The following is a 19,231-nucleotide window of genomic DNA, read 5'->3' on the forward strand; positions in this document are numbered from 1 at the left end:
ACCTGCCAAGTCCACCTGGACCCCCACCATTGTCTTTCTCAGCATTTTCAGTTTCCTTAATTGTAGCACAACTTACTATTTTTAGCAGTTTTTCGGGTCTTGAACTTCCGGAGCCGTTTTGAGGCCCTAAACGACGTTTTTTGGGAAATCTGGGGGCAACATGGGTCCATGGACCAATGTTGTTGCCCTTCCCAAAGTGGTAGTGCTCGGATAGATCTTTCTAACGAGCTATTGTACACGTCAAACGGAGATCGTATGCCAAAGTTACGACCCCGGGAAGTTGATGTACCAATTTACCCAAACGGGGCCCACAATTTGGCGTTTCATCTCCTAGGGTTAGGTTTTGGAATGTTAAAGGTTGTCCATTGTTTCGCAACAATAAATAGGCCTTCGAGCCTCATTGTAACACAGTTCAGAGGCATGTAGCCATCACATCTCTTCTCAGAGATAAGCTACCATCGCCCTAGCTAGTTTATTGCCATTTCTGTTTGTAAGCATATTTCAGTATTTTCCATTAATGAAATGAAGTATTATTTCCGCTGCATCTTTGTGTATATGGTTATCTCTGTAATTTGTTGCGTTCCTGTTTAAATCCGGATCATTCCCTCAACCCTAGGAGCCCTCTATCTCAATTCCTCACCCTAGGAGCTCAAACAGGGGGGAAGAGTATGGCTCAGTGTCCTCGATCAGTGGTGCCCCTTATCAAGAGGGGTCACATCCATCAGTCCAAGCTGCTCTCTGAAGACCAAGAACCTCCCTTTCAACAAAGCCTTGGTGAGGATATCTACAATCTGCTCATTTGTCAATATGTGATGGAGTTGAACAACTCCTCTCTGTACGATATCACGAATGAAGTGGTATCGGATCTCTATGTGCTTGGACTTGTCATGGAACACGGGATTCTCTTCTAGATGGATCCCACTCTTGTTGTTGCAATATATCACTGTAATGTCTAGGACTTGCTCAAATAGATCTCCAAAGAGCTTCCTCAACCAAACTTCTTCACAACTAGCCATGCTAGCAGCAATATACTCTGCCTCAATGGTACTCAATGCTACGGATTTCTATTTCCTACTCATCCAAGATATCATGGCAGATCTAAGACTAAAACAACATCCTGACATACTCTTTCTATCGATAACATTTCCTGCCCAATCAGCATTATTTTAAATCTAGAATCTCTTGCATGATAAAGTTTTAAGCATTCGCATTTAATCATTCATGATCGTCACATTTAAAAATTGCTCTGGATAACTTGTTTTTTATTTAGTCTATGGTTAATTAAGAATAAAGGCACTGGTCTATAATCATTTCTATCTCATGGTTGTGTCTTGGTCTTATTAGTGTTTGATTTATTCATCTTAGTTAACCAGGACTCATTTACATTCGTCAAGTTGTCCATATTTAAGTCTCCTAGAACCTGTGTTCCATGGGCTATTCTCATTTATTCACCCCAGGGACTACCCCCATTGACTTGTCTAGGAGAGAGTCTAAACGAAGTGAGCAAGGGTTAGAGTGATAGCCCTTACTCTGAGCATTGTCGCAATGCCTAGACACTTTGTGCGACAACATGCTCTAGCTCCAAAATTTTGTGGAGGGGCTAGAACGAGATCTCCAAGACCCAGAAATCGTTTGGTGAAATTCCACCCAGATTGTATTTTATTAAAATTATTAATATTTTTAATGGTGTTCCTAAGTCTAAACTTAGGAAAATTAAAATGCTAATGGGTATTAATAAAATATGGGTGAGAAGCTTCTAAGAGACGAGGATCGAGTATAATTTAATCTTAGTTGTTGATTAGAGATTAGATCACGACCGTTGATTTCTCAACAGAAAAAGTATAAGGGGAAGCTTGGGGTCAGTTGGAGAACACACATAGAGAGAGCAGCACTTGAGCTAGCTAGGAATTCTGGGGTGTGGTTTGCTGAGAATTTCAGAGTGAGTTTCTAGTGCAGAGAGGAGCAGTTCAGGAGAGGGACTTCTGTCCAAGGACGAGAATACATAGCAGAGAGGCAAAACGGCACTAGGGAGAGACAACGTAGCTCCAGAAAGGATGATGCAGAGGCTAGAGGAGCTGACACAGTCACTTAGAGGCAGCATTGGGGTTTTTGTGTGGTAGAGAGAGGTGACGCAACTCCCAGAGGAGGTGACACAATTCCAACGTAGATCTTGGAGAAGCCATTGCTGCACAACGCTAGGGACAACATAGTCACCTGTGGGGTTTGTTCATCCAGTTGATGGATTCGCCAAAATATCTATGTCTGGATAGAGGTACTTCTGCCAGGTTTATTCTCTGTTGGGCGAGTCGGATTTGGCACCCTAGTTGCATTTAGAAATCTACTTAATAATAAAACCCTCATATCTGCTGCACCGGTTTTTCCACATTGGGTTTTTTTGGGGACATTTAGTCCAAAAATAAGTGTGTCCTTTGTGTGAGTGTCTCATTTATTTTTCATTACTTGATCTGTATATTGGTGTAACAACAGTGTATTTGCATTAATATTTCCTAAATATTTCTGAAAATAGCTTGTTAAAATGAAGAACACAAGTAGGTAACACAAATCAATTTACTGCAATAGGATTTCTGATTTGTTAGATTCAGAATTTTTCACATGGTATCAGAGCGATTGTAGATCAAGGAGGACTAAAGCCATCGGCGAAAGGACAGAGGAAAATTTGTGTGTGAAGACAGTTGTCCCAAGAGACGGCACAGTTTTTAAACGAGAGAGCAGAGGAGGGGTGATGCAGTCACCAAGGGAGGCTCACACAGAGCTTGCGTCCCCCTGATTGGGTGACGCTATCGCTGACAAGGGCAGCGTAGTGGTTACTGGGCTAGCGTAGACACTGTCGAGTCTCGTTTTTTTTTATTACCATGGCTAAAGGTGCAATGCATATTTCATCTAGAGTTGCTAGTGGGGTGTTGCTTTTGCTAGTGCAAAATAGTACCTAGTGGGGTAGAAGCAAAGTAGAGGGAATCAATTCCTCAGAAGATTTCTTGCCAAGAAATCTAGATACAGTGTTGAGAAGCAACAAAGAGAAATCAGAGGGGTGGTTTGACAGTGGTTGGTAGAAGAATTTCCATTAAGGAAATCAAAATCCAGAGGGAGCTTGTTCCTTAGAGGATTTCTAGCGCCAAAGAAATCCAGATGTGAGTTTTGCTAGGGTAGTAGGGAAAGAGGGAGAAGAGAATCAGTTTGACATTCATTTTAGCAGAGATGGTCGTTAATGGACTGAGGGATCAGGACAGGTTGGATGGAGCATCCAACTTTGTCATCTGGAAGGCCAGGATCCTGGTAGTTCTGGATAAAAATCGCAACAAGGATTATGCCTTAAGGACAGTTGTTGTTCTGGTTGATGTTGATCCTCTCAAGAAGTACGAGGAGCCTCAGGCAAAAGAAAAATGCATGATCTTGGACAGGGTCAAGGATCATGTGATACCACATATTGCTTAGAAAGACAGAGTAAGGGAAATGTGGGAAGCCTTCACCACATTGTACGAAGGAACTTCCATTCAGCGAAAGATGTTGCTTCAGAGTCAATTAAGATAGTTTCAGATGCAAAAGGGAGAAGAAATCGATCCCTTCCTTCTTAGTTGCAAAGGATTCGTGGCCAACTAACCTCCGTAGGGTCTACACCAAATGTTGAATTCATGGTCAGGACTACCCTGAATACAGTCACTGAAGACTGGGAAACCTTTGTCCAAAGCATCTTCGGTCGGGCTTCTCTTCCCAGTTGGGAGGAGATGTGGGTAGTTCTTCGACAGGAAGAGATCAGATGATTTACCAAGGCAGGAAGTAGCAGCAAAGGGATCAGAATCAAGAAGGAGGAAGAGGAGGATGTGGCTCTCGCATCAGCGGGACAACAAGGGTAGCAGAAACGAAAGAAGAAGGACATATCTAAAGTCATATGCTTCAGATGTGGAGAAATGGGTCATTTCGCCACGCAGTGCCCTCGGAAGACGGGAAAAGAAGAGAAGTCTAACTCAAAGGCTGCTCCAACGAAAGCTGATAGAGAGGACGATCATGATTGCGCCATGAGTGCTCATGCACCTCTAGAGAAGAGTTGGGGTGATATTGAGCTGTAGTTGGGAGGACTACAGTAAGGACAGGATCCTTGAGGTCCCCAAACTCTTGGATCACATATGGCTACAGGAGCCCTTAATGATAGTAGCAGAATGATTGGTGTCAGTTGGTGCGAGGGATGATGGAGCAATAGTGGCAGAGCTAGAGTGCCAAAGTCTGAAGCAGCGTAGTGGAGTGTTGCGGCAGTGCGGAAGGCACAGAGAAGATATAATAGCATTGCAGTAGCATCAGAGGATCAACACATATTAGCAGCAGAGGTAGCTTCAACGTCCAAACTGACAAACATGTCAACTTTTTGGGTGGCTTTTCAGTTGCTTACTTCTCAGCAATTGAGTTACAGTGCAGCAGTTAACAGTGGCAATGCTATGGGCTGCTCTGCAACATATTGAGAGGGAGTTGCAGTACAGATGCAATAGTGACAGTGGCAGTGTCATGAGCAGCACTACATATTGCAGCAACGCAATGGATGAGGGGCAGTAGGCCGAGCATCAACAGTGCAGAGGACCGATGTCGTGGATCAGTGTGATACTTCTACTGGGAAGTATTGTTAAAGTACATGCCTTGCTAAGAGGGAGTGTTGATTTTTGGGTAGCATCGAATGTGCTCTAGCTCTGAAATTTTGTGGAGGGGATAGAACACATGAGATCTCCAAGACCCAAAAATCATTTGGTGAAGTTCCACCCGGATTGTATTTTATTAAAATAATTAAATTTTTAATGGGGTTCCTAAGTCTAAACTTAGGAAAATTAAAATATTAATGGGTATTAATAAAATATGGGTGAGAAGATTCTAAGAGACGGGGATCAAATCTGAGATCTCCCGGGGCACTTATTGGTGATCTAGCCCATCAGAATCAGGATGACGAGCTGAGCACGGTGGTACCATTCAATTCTCACTGAATTTTTTTTTTTGGGCGGTCCCAAATCTCAAGAACATCTGATCGATGCATGGTAGAAACTAGAGCTCAAGCTATGGCCAATGAAAAGATTGACAAACTTGAACAAACCTTGCAAACTATCCAAAGTCAACTTGACAGACTATTTCTCCAAATCCCGAAGGGCAAGGAGGAAGCCCACGAGGAGGCGTATATTGGCAATGGACACAGCGAGGGTGAGTCTAGCCACTTTCCTCACGTCTGGGTACCCACCAACAATCTCGTCAGCGACCTCCCAAGTTGGATATGCATAAATTTGACGGTTCTCACCCGGCAGCATGGATAGCACAAATGGAGCAGTATTTCAATCTGAATAACATCTTGGATAATGAGACTCAGCTTATGGTGGGGAGCATGTACTTGGACAATGAAAGGTGGCAATGGTGGGAATGGCATCAACGTTGCAATGGACCTTTTCGGGCTTGGACCAACTTCAAAAAATCTCTTACAGACCGCTTTAACCAGGAATCTTCTTTTTTTGGGTCGTCTTACTAAGCTCCGACAGATTGGCATAGTGGATGAATATATTACAGCCTTTGAAGCCTTACCCTTTCGCACTTGGGGTCTCTCAGATGTGTTCTACATGGAATGTTTTATCAGCGGTCTTAAAGAAGCCATAAAAGCCCAAGTCCTACTGCACCACCCTCCCACATGGACGGAAGCTTGTAAGGTAGCTCGTAACGTGGAACGTGCGTTAGCAGCCCAGTACAGTCGCCTAAATTTCTCCGCTAAGGGTCGCCCCCCACAAGCTCACAACACGACTCAAACACTTAAGATCCAAAGGGTGTCACCTGCAGAAATGGCCGAAAGAAGAAAGCAAGGATTATGTTACTACTGTGATGAAAAATACTCCCCAGGTCATAAATGCAAGGAGCCCAAATTTTTTCAAATTGATGCCACTAACTACAGCTCATCAGAGGAAGATCCACCACTTGAGGAACATGAGGTGGTAGAAGAGGACAACCAAAAGGACAATGTCTCTGATGAACCAGTTATTTCGCTGCATGCTTTGGCAGGGATTTCTTCACCTCAAACTCTCAAAATTAGAGGTTTTATTAAACATCGCCCAGTAGTAGTCTTGATTGATAGTGGAAGTACACATAATTTCATCCATCAAAAAGTCGCGGAAGCAGTGCATTGTTTTGTACGAGCAGTTTCTAACTTCCAAGTCCAAATTGCGGATGGGGGCACAATGAAATGTGAAGGCCGCTGTGAAAATGTCAAACTTCAAATGGGGGATTATCAGTTGAAAACCCACATGTTTGCCATACACATGGGAGGATGCGACATTGTCCTCGGCGCTGAATGGCTCCGCACTCTTGGGCCAATCACAATGGATTTCCAGGAGTTATATATGAGTTTTAAGCAGAACAACTCCACACATACCCTCCGTGGACTCCAGGGAGGAGCTCCCTCGATCATCAGCTCACATAGGATGGAAAAATTGCTAAAAAAGGGCCATCATGGAGTTATAGCTCAATTTAATGCCATCCAGGCAGTCGCTACTGAGTCTCTGCCAGTTCATCCTGAGATGCAACAGATTTTAAATAACCATCTGCCGGTCTTTGACAAGCCTAATGAGCTTCCACCCTCAAGAGGGGAACATGATCATAGCATCACCTTGGTTCCAAGGGCCCAACCCCCAAATGTGCGCCCCTACAGATATCTGTTCACCCAAAAGAACGAAATAGAAAAAATAATCAAGGAACTTTTGGAAGCAGGTGTCATTCGTCCCAGCATTAGTCCTTATTCATCACCGGTGGTCATGGTGCTCAAGAAAGATTGGGAGTGGCGGATGTGTCCAGACTTCAAGGCCCTCAATAAGTTGACAGTCAAAGATAAATTTCCCATCCCGGTGGTTGATGATTTGCTGGATGAACTCAATGGGGCTCAATTCTTCACTAAGCTGGATCTTCGCTCAGGCTACCACCAGATTCGCATGAAGGAAGTCGACATTCCAAAGACTGCTTTCCGAACTCATGAAGGCCATTATGAGTTCCTGGTCATGCCATTCGGTCTTTGTAATGCCCCATCTACTTTTCAGAGCCTTATGAACCACCTTCTCAAACCATATCTCAGGAAATTTGTACTTGTCTTCTTCGATGACATCCTCATCTATAGTTGCACTTGGGCCGCACATCTTCAACATGTAGATCTACTCTTGCAACTGCTCCGCAAGCATAAATTATTTGTTAAGATGTCCAAGTGTTCGTTTGGCATGGAAGAAGTTGAGTATTTGGGCCACATTGTGGGGCGTGAAGATGTCAAGGTGGACCCCAAAAAGATCCAGGCAATGCAGGATTGGCCTCAACCGAGGACATTGAAGAGCCTGAGAGGATTTTTGGGTCTCACAGGTTATTATCGCAAATTTGTACGCAATTATGGCCGCATAGCAAAGCCCCTCACTCAACTCCTAAAGAAAAATTCATTCTTCTGGAATGAGGACGCATAACAGGCCTTTACAGCTCTCAAAAATGCCATGTGTTCCACTCCAGTCTTAGAACTACCTGATTTCACCAAATCTTTTGTCATTGAATGTGATGCTTCGGGTACGGGTATTGGGGCGGTCTTAATGCAGGGAGGACGACCTTTGGCCTTCACAAGTCAACAACTAAGTGGGAAGAATCTGGGCCAATCTACCTACGAGAAGGAAATGATAGCCATCTTACATGCAGTAGAGACCTGGTGACCTTACTTATTGGGGCGACGTTTCCAAATCCGCACAGACCATCACAGTCTTAAATATTTTTTGGAGCAACGCCTATCCTCCCCACAACAAAATAAATGGCTCGCCAAAATGTTGGGATATGATTATGAGATCATTTACAAGAAAATCGTGTAGCAAATGCATTATCTCGCCAATTTGAGGAGGAAAGTACCCTGCTAGCAATTTCCCTTCCCATTCCAGACTGGATTGAAGAGGCTCGCAAGGAATGGTTTTCACATCCCTGGCTCTCCCAACTCATTTCTCAATTGCAGGTAGATCCAAATTCCACCAAGTGCTATTCGTGGTAGGATGAGATTCTTCGCTACAAGGACAGAGTCATAATATCACCAACTTCCACCCTCAAAAGTCGCATTCTGGCAGAATTGCACTCATCCCCCATTGCAGGACATTCAGGCTTTCAGAAGACGTATGCTCGCACCAGAAAATCATTTTTTTGGACAGGCATGAAAAAGGACATCCTTACTTTTGTAGCAGAGTGTGATGTTTGTCAACGCCACAAAGGGTAGACCATCAATGCACCAGGCACATTACAACCGTTGCCCATCCCAGCATCAATATGGACGAAGGTTTCTATGGATTTCATTACAGGTCTTCCAAAGTCAGGAAACAAGTCAGTCATCATGGTGGTTGTGGACAGACTTTCGAAGTATGCTCATTTCTGCGCCCTACCCCACCCGTTTACACTGACTTTGGTCGCTCAATCTTTCATGGATCAGATCTTCAAATTGCATGGCATGCCCACTTCTATTGTGTCCGATCGCGACCCGATCTTCACCAATAATTTTTTGCAGGAACTCTTCAGGCTACAAGGCACTCAACTAAAACTCAGTACTTCCTATCATCCACAAACGGATGGTCAAACTGAAGCAGTCAACAAATGTCTGCAAACCTACCTTAGGTGTTTCACATCAGAAAAGCAACATCTTTGGGTACAATGGTTACCTCTGGCTGAATGGTGGTATAACACCAACTATCATGCCACCACCAAAATGAATCCCTATGAAGCAGTATATGGTCAACTCCCTCCTTCCCCTACTTCTTATATCAAGGGGTGCTCAAAGGTACAAGCAGTGAATCAACTTCTATAACACCGTGCAACCATGCTCGCCCATCTTAAAGAGAATCTTCATCAAGCTCAAAACCGCATGAAGCAACAGGTAGACCAGCATCGCTCAGAGTGCCAATTTCAAGAAGGGAATCAGGTCTTTTTAAGGCTGCAACCATATAAGAAAACATCACTCAAAGATAAGGGTTGTCAGAAACTATCCCCAAAATTCTATGGACCATATCAAGTACTTCAGCGCATTGGAGAAGTGGCTTACAAGTTGGCTTTGCCATCTACTGCAAAAATCCATCCAGTTTTCCAGGTCTTATGCCTCAAGAAAGTGATTGGGAACAATTGCAGAATTCAAACCAATCTACCTGAATTGGACGAAGAAGGGTCAATCTTGCTCCAACCTGAACAGGTCCTAAACAGATGAGACAGGCACCTGCGGGGCCGCCTAATTAAGGAAGTCCTCGTCAAGTGGAAAGACACCTCTCCGGAAGATGCAACTTGGGAACGAGCCACTATTCTTCAGCAGTTTCCGCAGCTTCAGCCTTGAGGACAAGGCTAGTCTTAAGGGGGAGGGCATGTTAGGGTCCCACCCTAACCCCCTTATTTATGTAATGGGATCGAGTCATAGTCAAGAGTCAATAAAGCCCATATTAATAATTGTAAGTGGTTAACCCGCTATTAATGACAGGACCACTATTAGTTGCAAATGGGCCGTAGTATTAGATAGATGGTATTAATAAAACCCATGGTATTGATCCGTGGTATTGCATGTATGAGTCATATATAAAGGATAGAGACTCCCTGCGAGGAGCATCGTGTCTTATTTTTGTATCGAGCTCTGCTCTATTGGAGGTTGCCCCCTCGAAGAGGCCAGTGAACATTGCTTTCTGAATAATAAAATATTTGTTGTTCTGGGTATCTTTCTTCGCATATTCTATATTTGGGTATCTTTTGCAGGTTAAGAGCATAACACACCTACAGCCAAGAATCACAATGAGATATGCATCAAACACAGTCTAGAATTCACCTCACAAATTTTGCCAGCTACTCCATGAACCTGTCCAGACCAAAACACAAGAAAAGAACCAATACTTGACTTCTCCAACTCGACTAGGGCTTCTTGAGACTGCGGCTACCTCAGAAATCATTCTCCATCGATGAGATGTTCTTGATGATATATTTGAAAGAGCTCCAAGGCCTCTAATTTATATTAGATGATGGAGGAGTCAAAAGGGTGCCTAAAGTGCCAATATGACCCTTCATATAGGGAAGCCGACTTGATAAAGACCCACTTATGATTTCTTTATGTTGCTTTGTAAAGAGGCTGACTTGATGAACATGAGTGCTTGCACAACGTTAATTTGAGTCACATTATTTAATAAGAGGAATATCAAGTCGATTTGAATTTTGAAGACATCAATAATAATAATTTTCCTTTATCCAATTTCAATTCACTTTTGGGGCAACATGGATTCTCCTTGGGGTAATTGGATTTCTCTTGGGGAAATTCATCCCGAAGTTGCCCCAAATTTCAACACTAAGGGGATGCAACTGGTTGGATAGGACTGACTAAGGGGTTTGGATTGTAGAACTGCTTTGGGGTAGACTTGAGTGATCAAACTTGACCAAATCAATCCCATTTTAGGGAGAATCATTATGGACTTAATTGTATAAATAGAATCAATCTATGATGATGAGATATTATGTGAATAACTTGTTCTTGTGTTGTGTAATGTCATAAGGGTGCTTCTAAACTCCATCTCTCTTTGATTGGACCTGTTATCTACTTCTGCAACCCACTTGTGATTTCTAACAAACTGGATAACATGGAAAACACTATAGGTTTTAGCCCTATGATGTAGCATATGTAAAGAGGCCAGTTTTGCCTATTGGACTAGAAATAAAGACTTTACAAACTATAAGTCAGTTGAGCATGGATCTGAACAAAGCGCAGAGAGAGAAATTTATACAACTCTATACATTAGATGAAGTGAGAACATAAACCTTCTTTCAAGATAGAGCAGTGCAACAGCAAGGAAAAAGTAGTATGATATGTTGATAAAGGAAAAGTAATTTTCCTTGAGAGATTGAGCCCTCTTTTATGATTCAGTTGAGCATGGATCTGGACAAAGCGCAGAGAGAGAAATTTATACAACTCTATGCATTAGATGAAGTGAGAACATAAACCTTCTTTCAAGATAGAGCAGTGCAACAGCAAGGAAAAAGTAGTATGATATGTTGATAAAGGAAAAGTAATTTTCCTTGAGAGATTGAGCCCTCTTGTATGATTTAAGGTTTGAATACAAACGATATGGTTACAATTCTTCAGAGTTCCGGAAGTATACTCCAAACGGAGCTGTTAAATCAAGGTCTATTAATGACAGTGGAACTGACATTACCTCTATTGCCCATCAGGAAGATATGGAAGTCACAAATCCAATATAAGCCTTCCTTTCCTTCCAAGAATAGGTTAGGAAGCTACAAAGTTGGAATATGTGAAGAGAATAAGAGTTGGGAGTAAGTAATCCGTCTTAAAAAGAAAACCGCCACCATATTATTTGTGGTTGAAGAAGTCTGAAAGATGACATGAAATATGAAAAGAAAGTTATTTGAAGTCAATCATGTCATTTCGAAAGAAAGAAAACTTAAGCTGCACTGTTTTGTAAAATTTCTTCAAGCAACAAAAAAATGAAAAATCACAGTTGTTGAGACATGCATTAAATAGAGGAAAGAATGAAGATAACGGAATGAAAGAGCAAAAACCTTTGGTTCACACCCTTTGCCAACCTTGAAGTGAAGTATTCATTGGATTTGGGTAAAAGGTATGCATCACCTTCACCTTCTATGAGGTTAAACATCCACTTGTATGTTCGCTTTGCATATATGTATATCTATAGAAAATAGCTCAACAATCAAGAGGCTGCTTCAATGAATGAGCAAGCAGTCTCACTATAAGTGAACAAATTGAAATATTTTTAATAAAAGAAGCCTACTAAATATGAAATATGCAACCAAACGAGCAATGAAATAAGGACATACCTGCAGATGATCGGTCATGAACATAAAAATATGAAGGTAAGCAAAAGTCAAAATCCGAAAGCAAAACAATTTTTGATGTTCAACTCATCCATGACTTTGGTTCTCCAAGGAGAAGAAAATTTCTTAAATCCAGGTATTAAAGGTATCCCACATTCATGTTCAGGAAAATCTTGAAGGTGATTGTGAAAATTTTGAAGACAATTAAAGAAAACTTGAGGGTGACCCTGTCTCATGAAAGCATGCATACAAGCAACCTTAAAATAAGCATAACAAGAATTATTGTACGAAAAATCGATGGAAGGATGATCTCAGAAGGACGATCTCAGAATGAACTACTGTGAACACATGCATACTTATCATCTTCACACGTGAACGTGACACATGGAAAATTGCCCATGTGGCTCTGTAGCCATCGCTGTTATTCAGGCTCACTGAGACTAAGGGCTTGAGGCAAATGGGTAAGCTATTATCACAAGATCATCATTCTACAAGCATCGCTCACACCTATATACAAGTGCATTATTTGGGAGGAAATGATTTTGTCCTGTCCCAAGGCCAACTTACTATGGTCTATTTATTGATACAAAGTATATTTCCCCATTGTTTATTGCATTTATAGGCACATTCTCGAGTTCAGTATGAGGAGTATGAGGGCTAAGTGTGATTTCGTCCGTGTTCGTGTTCAAATAGCCTTCCACAACGCAGATCATGAGTAAGGTTAAATGCCAAGACTAACATGTTTTAACATAGCAGGGTGCTCCGGTGCTGTAATATTGAATGTGGAAACTATATATAATCATCAATACCAAATAATTAACATAAAATGTCAGAGTTAGGAAGCTTAAGGCTCAAATGTCACATTACAAGGAACCCATGTTCTTATAGTTAGCTTAGGACATATGCACCGGCCAAGATAATCATAATGACCTTGAAGTAATTTGAATCTCTCTCATTTCTGGATTCATGAAAAATTTAAAGTTCCGACCATGTATAGCATGAAATCCCACGACTTCCTAATGATTTACACATAATTTACAGATTTCGTATACATTTCTCTTAGAAGTTTCACTGGCTTGCTGAAATTCAACACAAGGTCCATGCAACATAGCTTAATAAAACTTGAGAACTTGTACGCATACATATCCCATCTACCTGTATTCAAATTCTGAACATATTTTTAGTGAAATAACTGCATACACAAACACATAAATTCAAAAATCCTAGAAACTCAAACCATGGAAATGCCTAAAATAAGATGTGAGAAACATGTATTGAACATACAATTTCTCTACATGCAAGTAGCCATTTGCATTAGGTGTATCGTAGCATGACACTCCTGTCCAAGGCACGTTACATGGATCACCCTTCTCCCAGTTCTTCAGGTTTCCATATGGGTCTCCAAGAGCCATCATAATTCTTTTAAGGGCATCAACTGCAGCCAAGCAAATAATTTATGAGGCTTGATACATATCCATTTTAAATTTAGTAAATAATTCCTGAGTCCTGATACATGTTCTTTTTAAAATTTCGCAAGAAAAATATTTGTGGCTAACTAAAGGCGACTATTTCTCAGAGACTGAAATCTTTATGAATTGCAGAGTTAAAACATGAGTTAAATGTGAATAAATTACCTTCAATAGGATCTGTAAGTTGTGCTCCAGCAAATAAGAGAGAGTAATAATAATATAAATTGAACCAAACAAGAACAGCCAGGGATGGTGTCTTCATTGTATCAGCTTCGCTGCTTCAAACAGAGATGTAATCAAGCTGTTGCATTTTCTGTTATTTCTCCATGGTTGCCGTAAATGCAAAATAGATGACGGTTTCCAATTCTGCAAAGAACTGACTTTCCCATGACTGGTGATATAGTGCAGCACAATGAAAGGAAATGTGGTCCATGGTCTTATGTTTATAACCAGACAGTCGTCGAACAAATTGACTGGGAATGGAATTGATTGGAAGTTGTTTTTTTTTTTCTCTCTGAGAAAAATTAACTGGGAATAGAAAATTGGGATCGTGGGTGATCCAACATTGGGATTGGGACTGTGACAAGAAAATTGTCAGATATTTTCTTTGAATTTAAATTAAAATTGGGATCGTGGGTGATCCAACATTGGGATTGGGACTGTGACAAGAAAATTGTCAGATATTTTCTTTGAATTTAAATTAGGAAATGAAATGATATTTTAAGGTTTACAAGACTAAAAATAGTTTATGAGACCATTAGTTCTCTGTTTTTCGGTTTTTGTTATTCAATCTTTTTCCGATTCAAATTGATGATGCATTGACCCAATCTTCCAACAATCTCCTCGCTAAAAAAACAATGCCAAAAAACTAATGCTAACATGTTCTCATAACTTTCTCTGATTTCTTTGAATGCATCACATTCCAAAATAAAATGTTTTTCCGATTCCACAGCCCCAGACGTACAAAATGTACACACCCGTTCTTCCCAAGCTTCTTTAGGCCTTTTCCACCGTCTTGTTTTACACCGAAGTTGATGTGAGTTGGTCCTTAATTGAGCAATAAGAACCTTTTCCCTCCACGAAATGCTAGCTCCAATGAACTCTTTTTGTTGAAGATCACACGTAGGGTTGAATTCCTCAATGTAATATTTCTTCTTTCTACCCAACTCTTTTCCCCATACCTTTTTATGAAACTTCTCCATAACAAAATCTTTTAGCTCCTTGCTATTTGTGGGACAGGCGTTGAGGTAGATATTTCATTTTTGCATCCATGTGTAGTTTTGTTTCATCCATGTTTTCTTTCTTTCACTTATGCATTCATTGAAGATAACATTAGGCCATCTACCTACTCTCATTTGCTCAATTCTTTTTAGATATCTTATGAGCCGCACCATAGCAATTGCTTCAATGGGAGTTGCTCTTATTTCACTCAACATTATCTCATAAGGTATTGAACTTTTTATTTTGAACTTGCTCATGATCAAGTGTTTTTGGATTTTCTCAATTTGTTTCCATTTTGAGACGGAAGTGCTGCTAGCCCACAATTCACACCCATATAGCATCACTGGACAAACTAGGAGTCCAAAAAGCACTTTAATCGTTTTCCAATCCCATAACTCTGCCTCTCTACATATGTTTTGAAGAGCATATAATGCTTTCCACCCTCCTAAGATTCTCTTCTTTTTGCAATCCTCTCAATTTAGTTTGTTGTTGAAATCAATCCCAAGGTACTTGTCCTCATTTAATTCTTCAAGAATGTTGTCTTTAAAGAAGAAAGTATGCTGGCTCTGCTTCGTTTTATTAGAAAAAATCATTATTTTGGTCTTGCTAGTATTGACTTGCATCCCCACTGCTCTACAAAAATGCTCAAGGGCATATAAATGCATTTGCAATCCATGGGCTGATTTAGAAATCAATACAATATCATCAGTGTATAAAAGAAATTTTATCACAAACTCCCCCCACTGAACACCATCTCCACCTTGTAGATTTAACCATTCTTCCAATTTATCAATATATAGACCAAAAAGAGTAGGGGATAGAGGGCAACCTTGCTTGACTCCAATGTCACTTCTAAAGCTTTCTGAAATACCTGCTGAGGTTCTATTTTTGACTTTCACTTCTTCATAAATTCTATGGATAGTGGTTCTATAAAGCACAAGAATTTCAAGTTCTTCCATTCTACGCCACAAACTATCCCTAGGGACTGTGTCAAATGCTTTTTTGAAGTCAACAAAGTAGCAAAATACTTCTTTTTTGTCCTCCCAAACTTTTTCAACAATGTGTCTCAACGTGATGCCATGATCCATTGTAGAATGTTTCAGCCTAAAACCCACTTGCCCTCTTGCCTTCTTTTCTTTTACTTCTGCTAACTTACTAATTATGTCTTCTACCATGCTACCGTAAAGCTTTGCAAACAAATGATTGATCATGATTGTTTTATAGTTGGATGGATTATTAATGTCTCCACTTTTAAAAAGGTGTATTGCTAGGCTAGTTGTCCAGTGTCTTGGGAATCTTTGCTGAATGATATTGTTGAATATTTCCATGATGTGCGGTGCAAGAGCGTTCATTCCCCATTTTAGATATTCTGCTTTAAGTTTAACCAAGTCCTTTGCCTTTCACGTTTTCAACTTCTTAATTCCATTCTCCACCTCCTGTAATGTGAAAAGCTTTGAATTTGTGTTGATCCTAGGGGGGACTCCACCTAAGATTCTCTCATAGAGTTGCCTTGCATATTCAAACCATTGATTGACTGCAATATTATTTTCAATTTGCTTCTTCCTTAGTTGCAGTTCCTGCTAGAAAAGCTTCGGATTATTCTTGCTTAAATATATTAATTCTTCTCTCCTTGTTTGCATGAACTCATCTTTTTTCCTTTTTAGTATCTCCTTATATAACTTTACATTCATCTTCTCCTTTCCTGCATTTTTCAAGGTTCTCCTTGCCATTTTGCATTCCTCATCAAACCAAACATTTACAGAAAAACAATTTGATTTTGATTTCCTATTTTTTGCTCTTTTGCACTTCTCAAGTGCACTTTGAATTATATTTGTTAACTCATGATTGTTGAAACTTTTGAAACCAGTTTGCTCCTTCTGAATTAATCTTTCTAACATTGGTCTTGAAGATAGTACAATTTTTTTGTGTTAAAAGAATTTTGCTTCCTAATAGTGATTGTCGAGAGCATTGGGTTTTCCTCCTATGCTGCCTTTCTTCTAACCATGATAACCTTATATAAATTGGGTTATGGTCTACCTACGCTGCCTTTCTTCTAACCATGATAGTCTTATATAAATTGGGTTATGGTCTAATTTTAAGTCTCAAATATGCTCTCCAATACTAACTTCATCTATCTTTTCTATTCAACTTTGTGAACACATCACATAGTCAACGACACTTGCCTCATTGTATGTGTTGCAAGTGAAGTTCCCAAACCTTTTCCATCTATCTAGACCATTGCAAATAATTAAATTAAAAGCCCCACACAGTGTAAGCAACTCCTCTCCAAAATGATTGCTAACTTTGTCATCTACTGAACGCCTCACGCATTGGGGATTCTCCTTTTCAGTGAGCCAAATAAGATTATCCTCTTTCCAGCAAAGAATTATTAAATCCCTCAGTAAGATTAGTTAATTTTGATTTTTTTTTTTAATATAGTTAATTTTAAATATAATATTTAAATTTAATGGGCACTTCAACTGAGAGTACATGGTTCAAACCTGCAATTGACTGGTAATAGGATTGGGATTGTGCGTGATCCAACAAAGTGAAAGGAGTGATTGTGATGTGATATGAGAAGAAAATTACGAGATGTTTTCTCTGAATTTATATTATATAAATCACATTTTTTCTGGGATTGTGATTGTGATGTGAGAAGAGAAGAAAATTACAAAATGTTTTCTTTGAATTTATATTATTTAAATCCCATTTTATCTGTTGCGCCGTGGAATTACTGAATTTTAAATATATTGTTAAATTTAATGGGCAGTTCGATTGAGAATATATAATTAAAATTTGTAAGTCTAATAAAAGTATAATTGACTCGGGAAAAATGTTTTAAAAGTTAAAATTGAAAGGTGTTAGACTAAAAGACGCAGTTGCACTGTTTTATATTTTTCCCATATAATTATTTTTTAATACAATATTTAAAAAATAATAATTTTTAATTATATAAATTGCAAGTATAAAAAAAATCATAAATTTAACATTTTAATTTTTTTATAAAACATTTATATCGTGATATTATTCAAACATGCAATATTAACAAATTCTAAACTAAATTTAAATAAAATTAATTAAAAAATATTAACAAATTCTAAGCTAAATTTAAATAAAATTGATTAAAAAATATATCTGAGGGAAAAAAATTATACTAGGTCAATTTGAAACGATCCTTGTAACCTAAAACATTTTACTTGCACATTTGAAATGATCCTTGTAACTTGAGACATTACTTCGACACTGCACTGGTATGCTTCTTGCTAATTTCACTCTGTTTATAAATAGTTTCTCAACATGTACAAACCATGAAATCTCGTCAGATAATACAGAAAACCCACTGTAAAAAAATCTTATGATATGACAAGTGTAGATGCATTTGTGTGTTTCTTGAGATTTTAATTCATTTTTATAAATTAAAATCAATTTTTATAAATTTTATGGTGGGTTGATGTTTTAAACATATTTAAATTTTATTATTTTTTATAAAATTTTGGATATTGGGTATTAGATATTGTTGACAAAGAAAATTATTTTTTTTAATTGAATTTAGGTAGGAAATTGCAACTATTTTGTTCAACCATCCAAAACTAAACTTAATTGACTATTTAAATCTTACTATATGTATATACATATATTCTTATAGTTTTTAAAATCATAACTCATTTAAAAAAAATATATCCTTCATTGATATTTAGTGATGTAAAAATATAAAGCCTATAGTAATGAGAGTCAAAAATCCAAAATGAAGATGATGATTGATGATGAGATAAGGAAGATAACCTGTACAATAGGGGATGGAATTTGATGGGCAAATTCCCCTTCATCGATGATTTTTTAGTCAAATACAACAAAAAACCAAATAATTTTCATCTGTGTCCACATTTTTTGTTCTTTGTTAAAAATGATCAAAACAGGTACTAGAGTTGCGAAAAAAATAAAAAATTTGACAAATGTTTCAGACTTGAAATTCCTACCTTGGGTACAACTATATAGACATGTAATGTAGGTGATGAACCATGTGTAAGAAGAGGTTTCATAGAAAATAGATTAATCATGTGAGAAAAGATTTCATAAAAAATCCAAGGATGCCACTACTACCAACCCAACCAATTCAATAAAGAATCCTTATTAAGGAGAAGACAGGAAAGAATAATTTCTACTTGTAATATTTAATGAATAATATTATAAAAACATGATGTCGATTAGTTCTAAAAGTTTATGTAGGAAATGAGGGACGGGAAATAAGAGAAAATAGGGATAAAGATTGAAATATTCACGAAAGAATTTAATTATAAAGATAGTTATGAAATTAATTTGAAATAAATCTTTAAATATACTAAAATTGCTATAGTTACATCATTTATACATTAAATATAACATTTACCATAACAAATTTATACATCTTAGTTTTCTTTTAATTTGCTTTCGGTAGGTTTATATTGTAACATTAATACACATTTCAATACTACGTTATTTAAAGTATGAAATCACTTTTACTACATTATTTAAAATATAAAAACATATTTATAAAATATTGAAGAGACTTTGCTCAGGTTTTGTGTATTTAATTATTTGAATAAATCCAAATCTCTAAAAACACTTTGCAAGCTGAAGTTTATGACATTTATAAAAGTATTAAAAAATATTAAACAATAAAATATCACATAATTTAAAATATAAAAATATTTTTAGAAATTTTT

The 19,231-nt window shown here is 38.5% G+C and overlaps 1 protein-coding gene across 3 annotated transcripts in view; it reads right to left on the reverse strand.

The window, feature by feature from the left end:
* Nucleotides 1-13,861, reverse strand: part of LOC149194226 (putative LRR receptor-like serine/threonine-protein kinase At1g06840) — a 404,279-nt gene extending 390,418 nt beyond the window's left edge. For all 3 annotated transcript variants that reach the window (XM_089407379.1, XM_089407380.1, XM_089407378.1), the window contains exons 1-2: nucleotides 13,473-13,861; nucleotides 13,123-13,273 (exon numbers count right to left, since the gene is read on the reverse strand). In XM_089407379.1, coding sequence (XP_089263505.1) covers nucleotides 13,123-13,273; nucleotides 13,473-13,569 — 248 coding nt within the window. In that variant the 5' untranslated portion in view covers nucleotides 13,570-13,861. The remainder of the gene's footprint in view (nucleotides 1-13,122; nucleotides 13,274-13,472) is intronic.
* Between the last annotated feature and the right edge of the window lie 5,370 nt (nucleotides 13,862-19,231).

Source organism: Pinus tabuliformis, chromosome 2_2 (genome assembly GCF_031772625.1).
Source record: "Pinus tabuliformis cultivar Carrire ecotype Pingquan chromosome 2_2, CPIR1, whole genome shotgun sequence".
In the NCBI taxonomy this organism is placed as follows: domain Eukaryota; kingdom Viridiplantae; phylum Streptophyta; class Pinopsida; order Pinales; family Pinaceae; genus Pinus; species Pinus tabuliformis.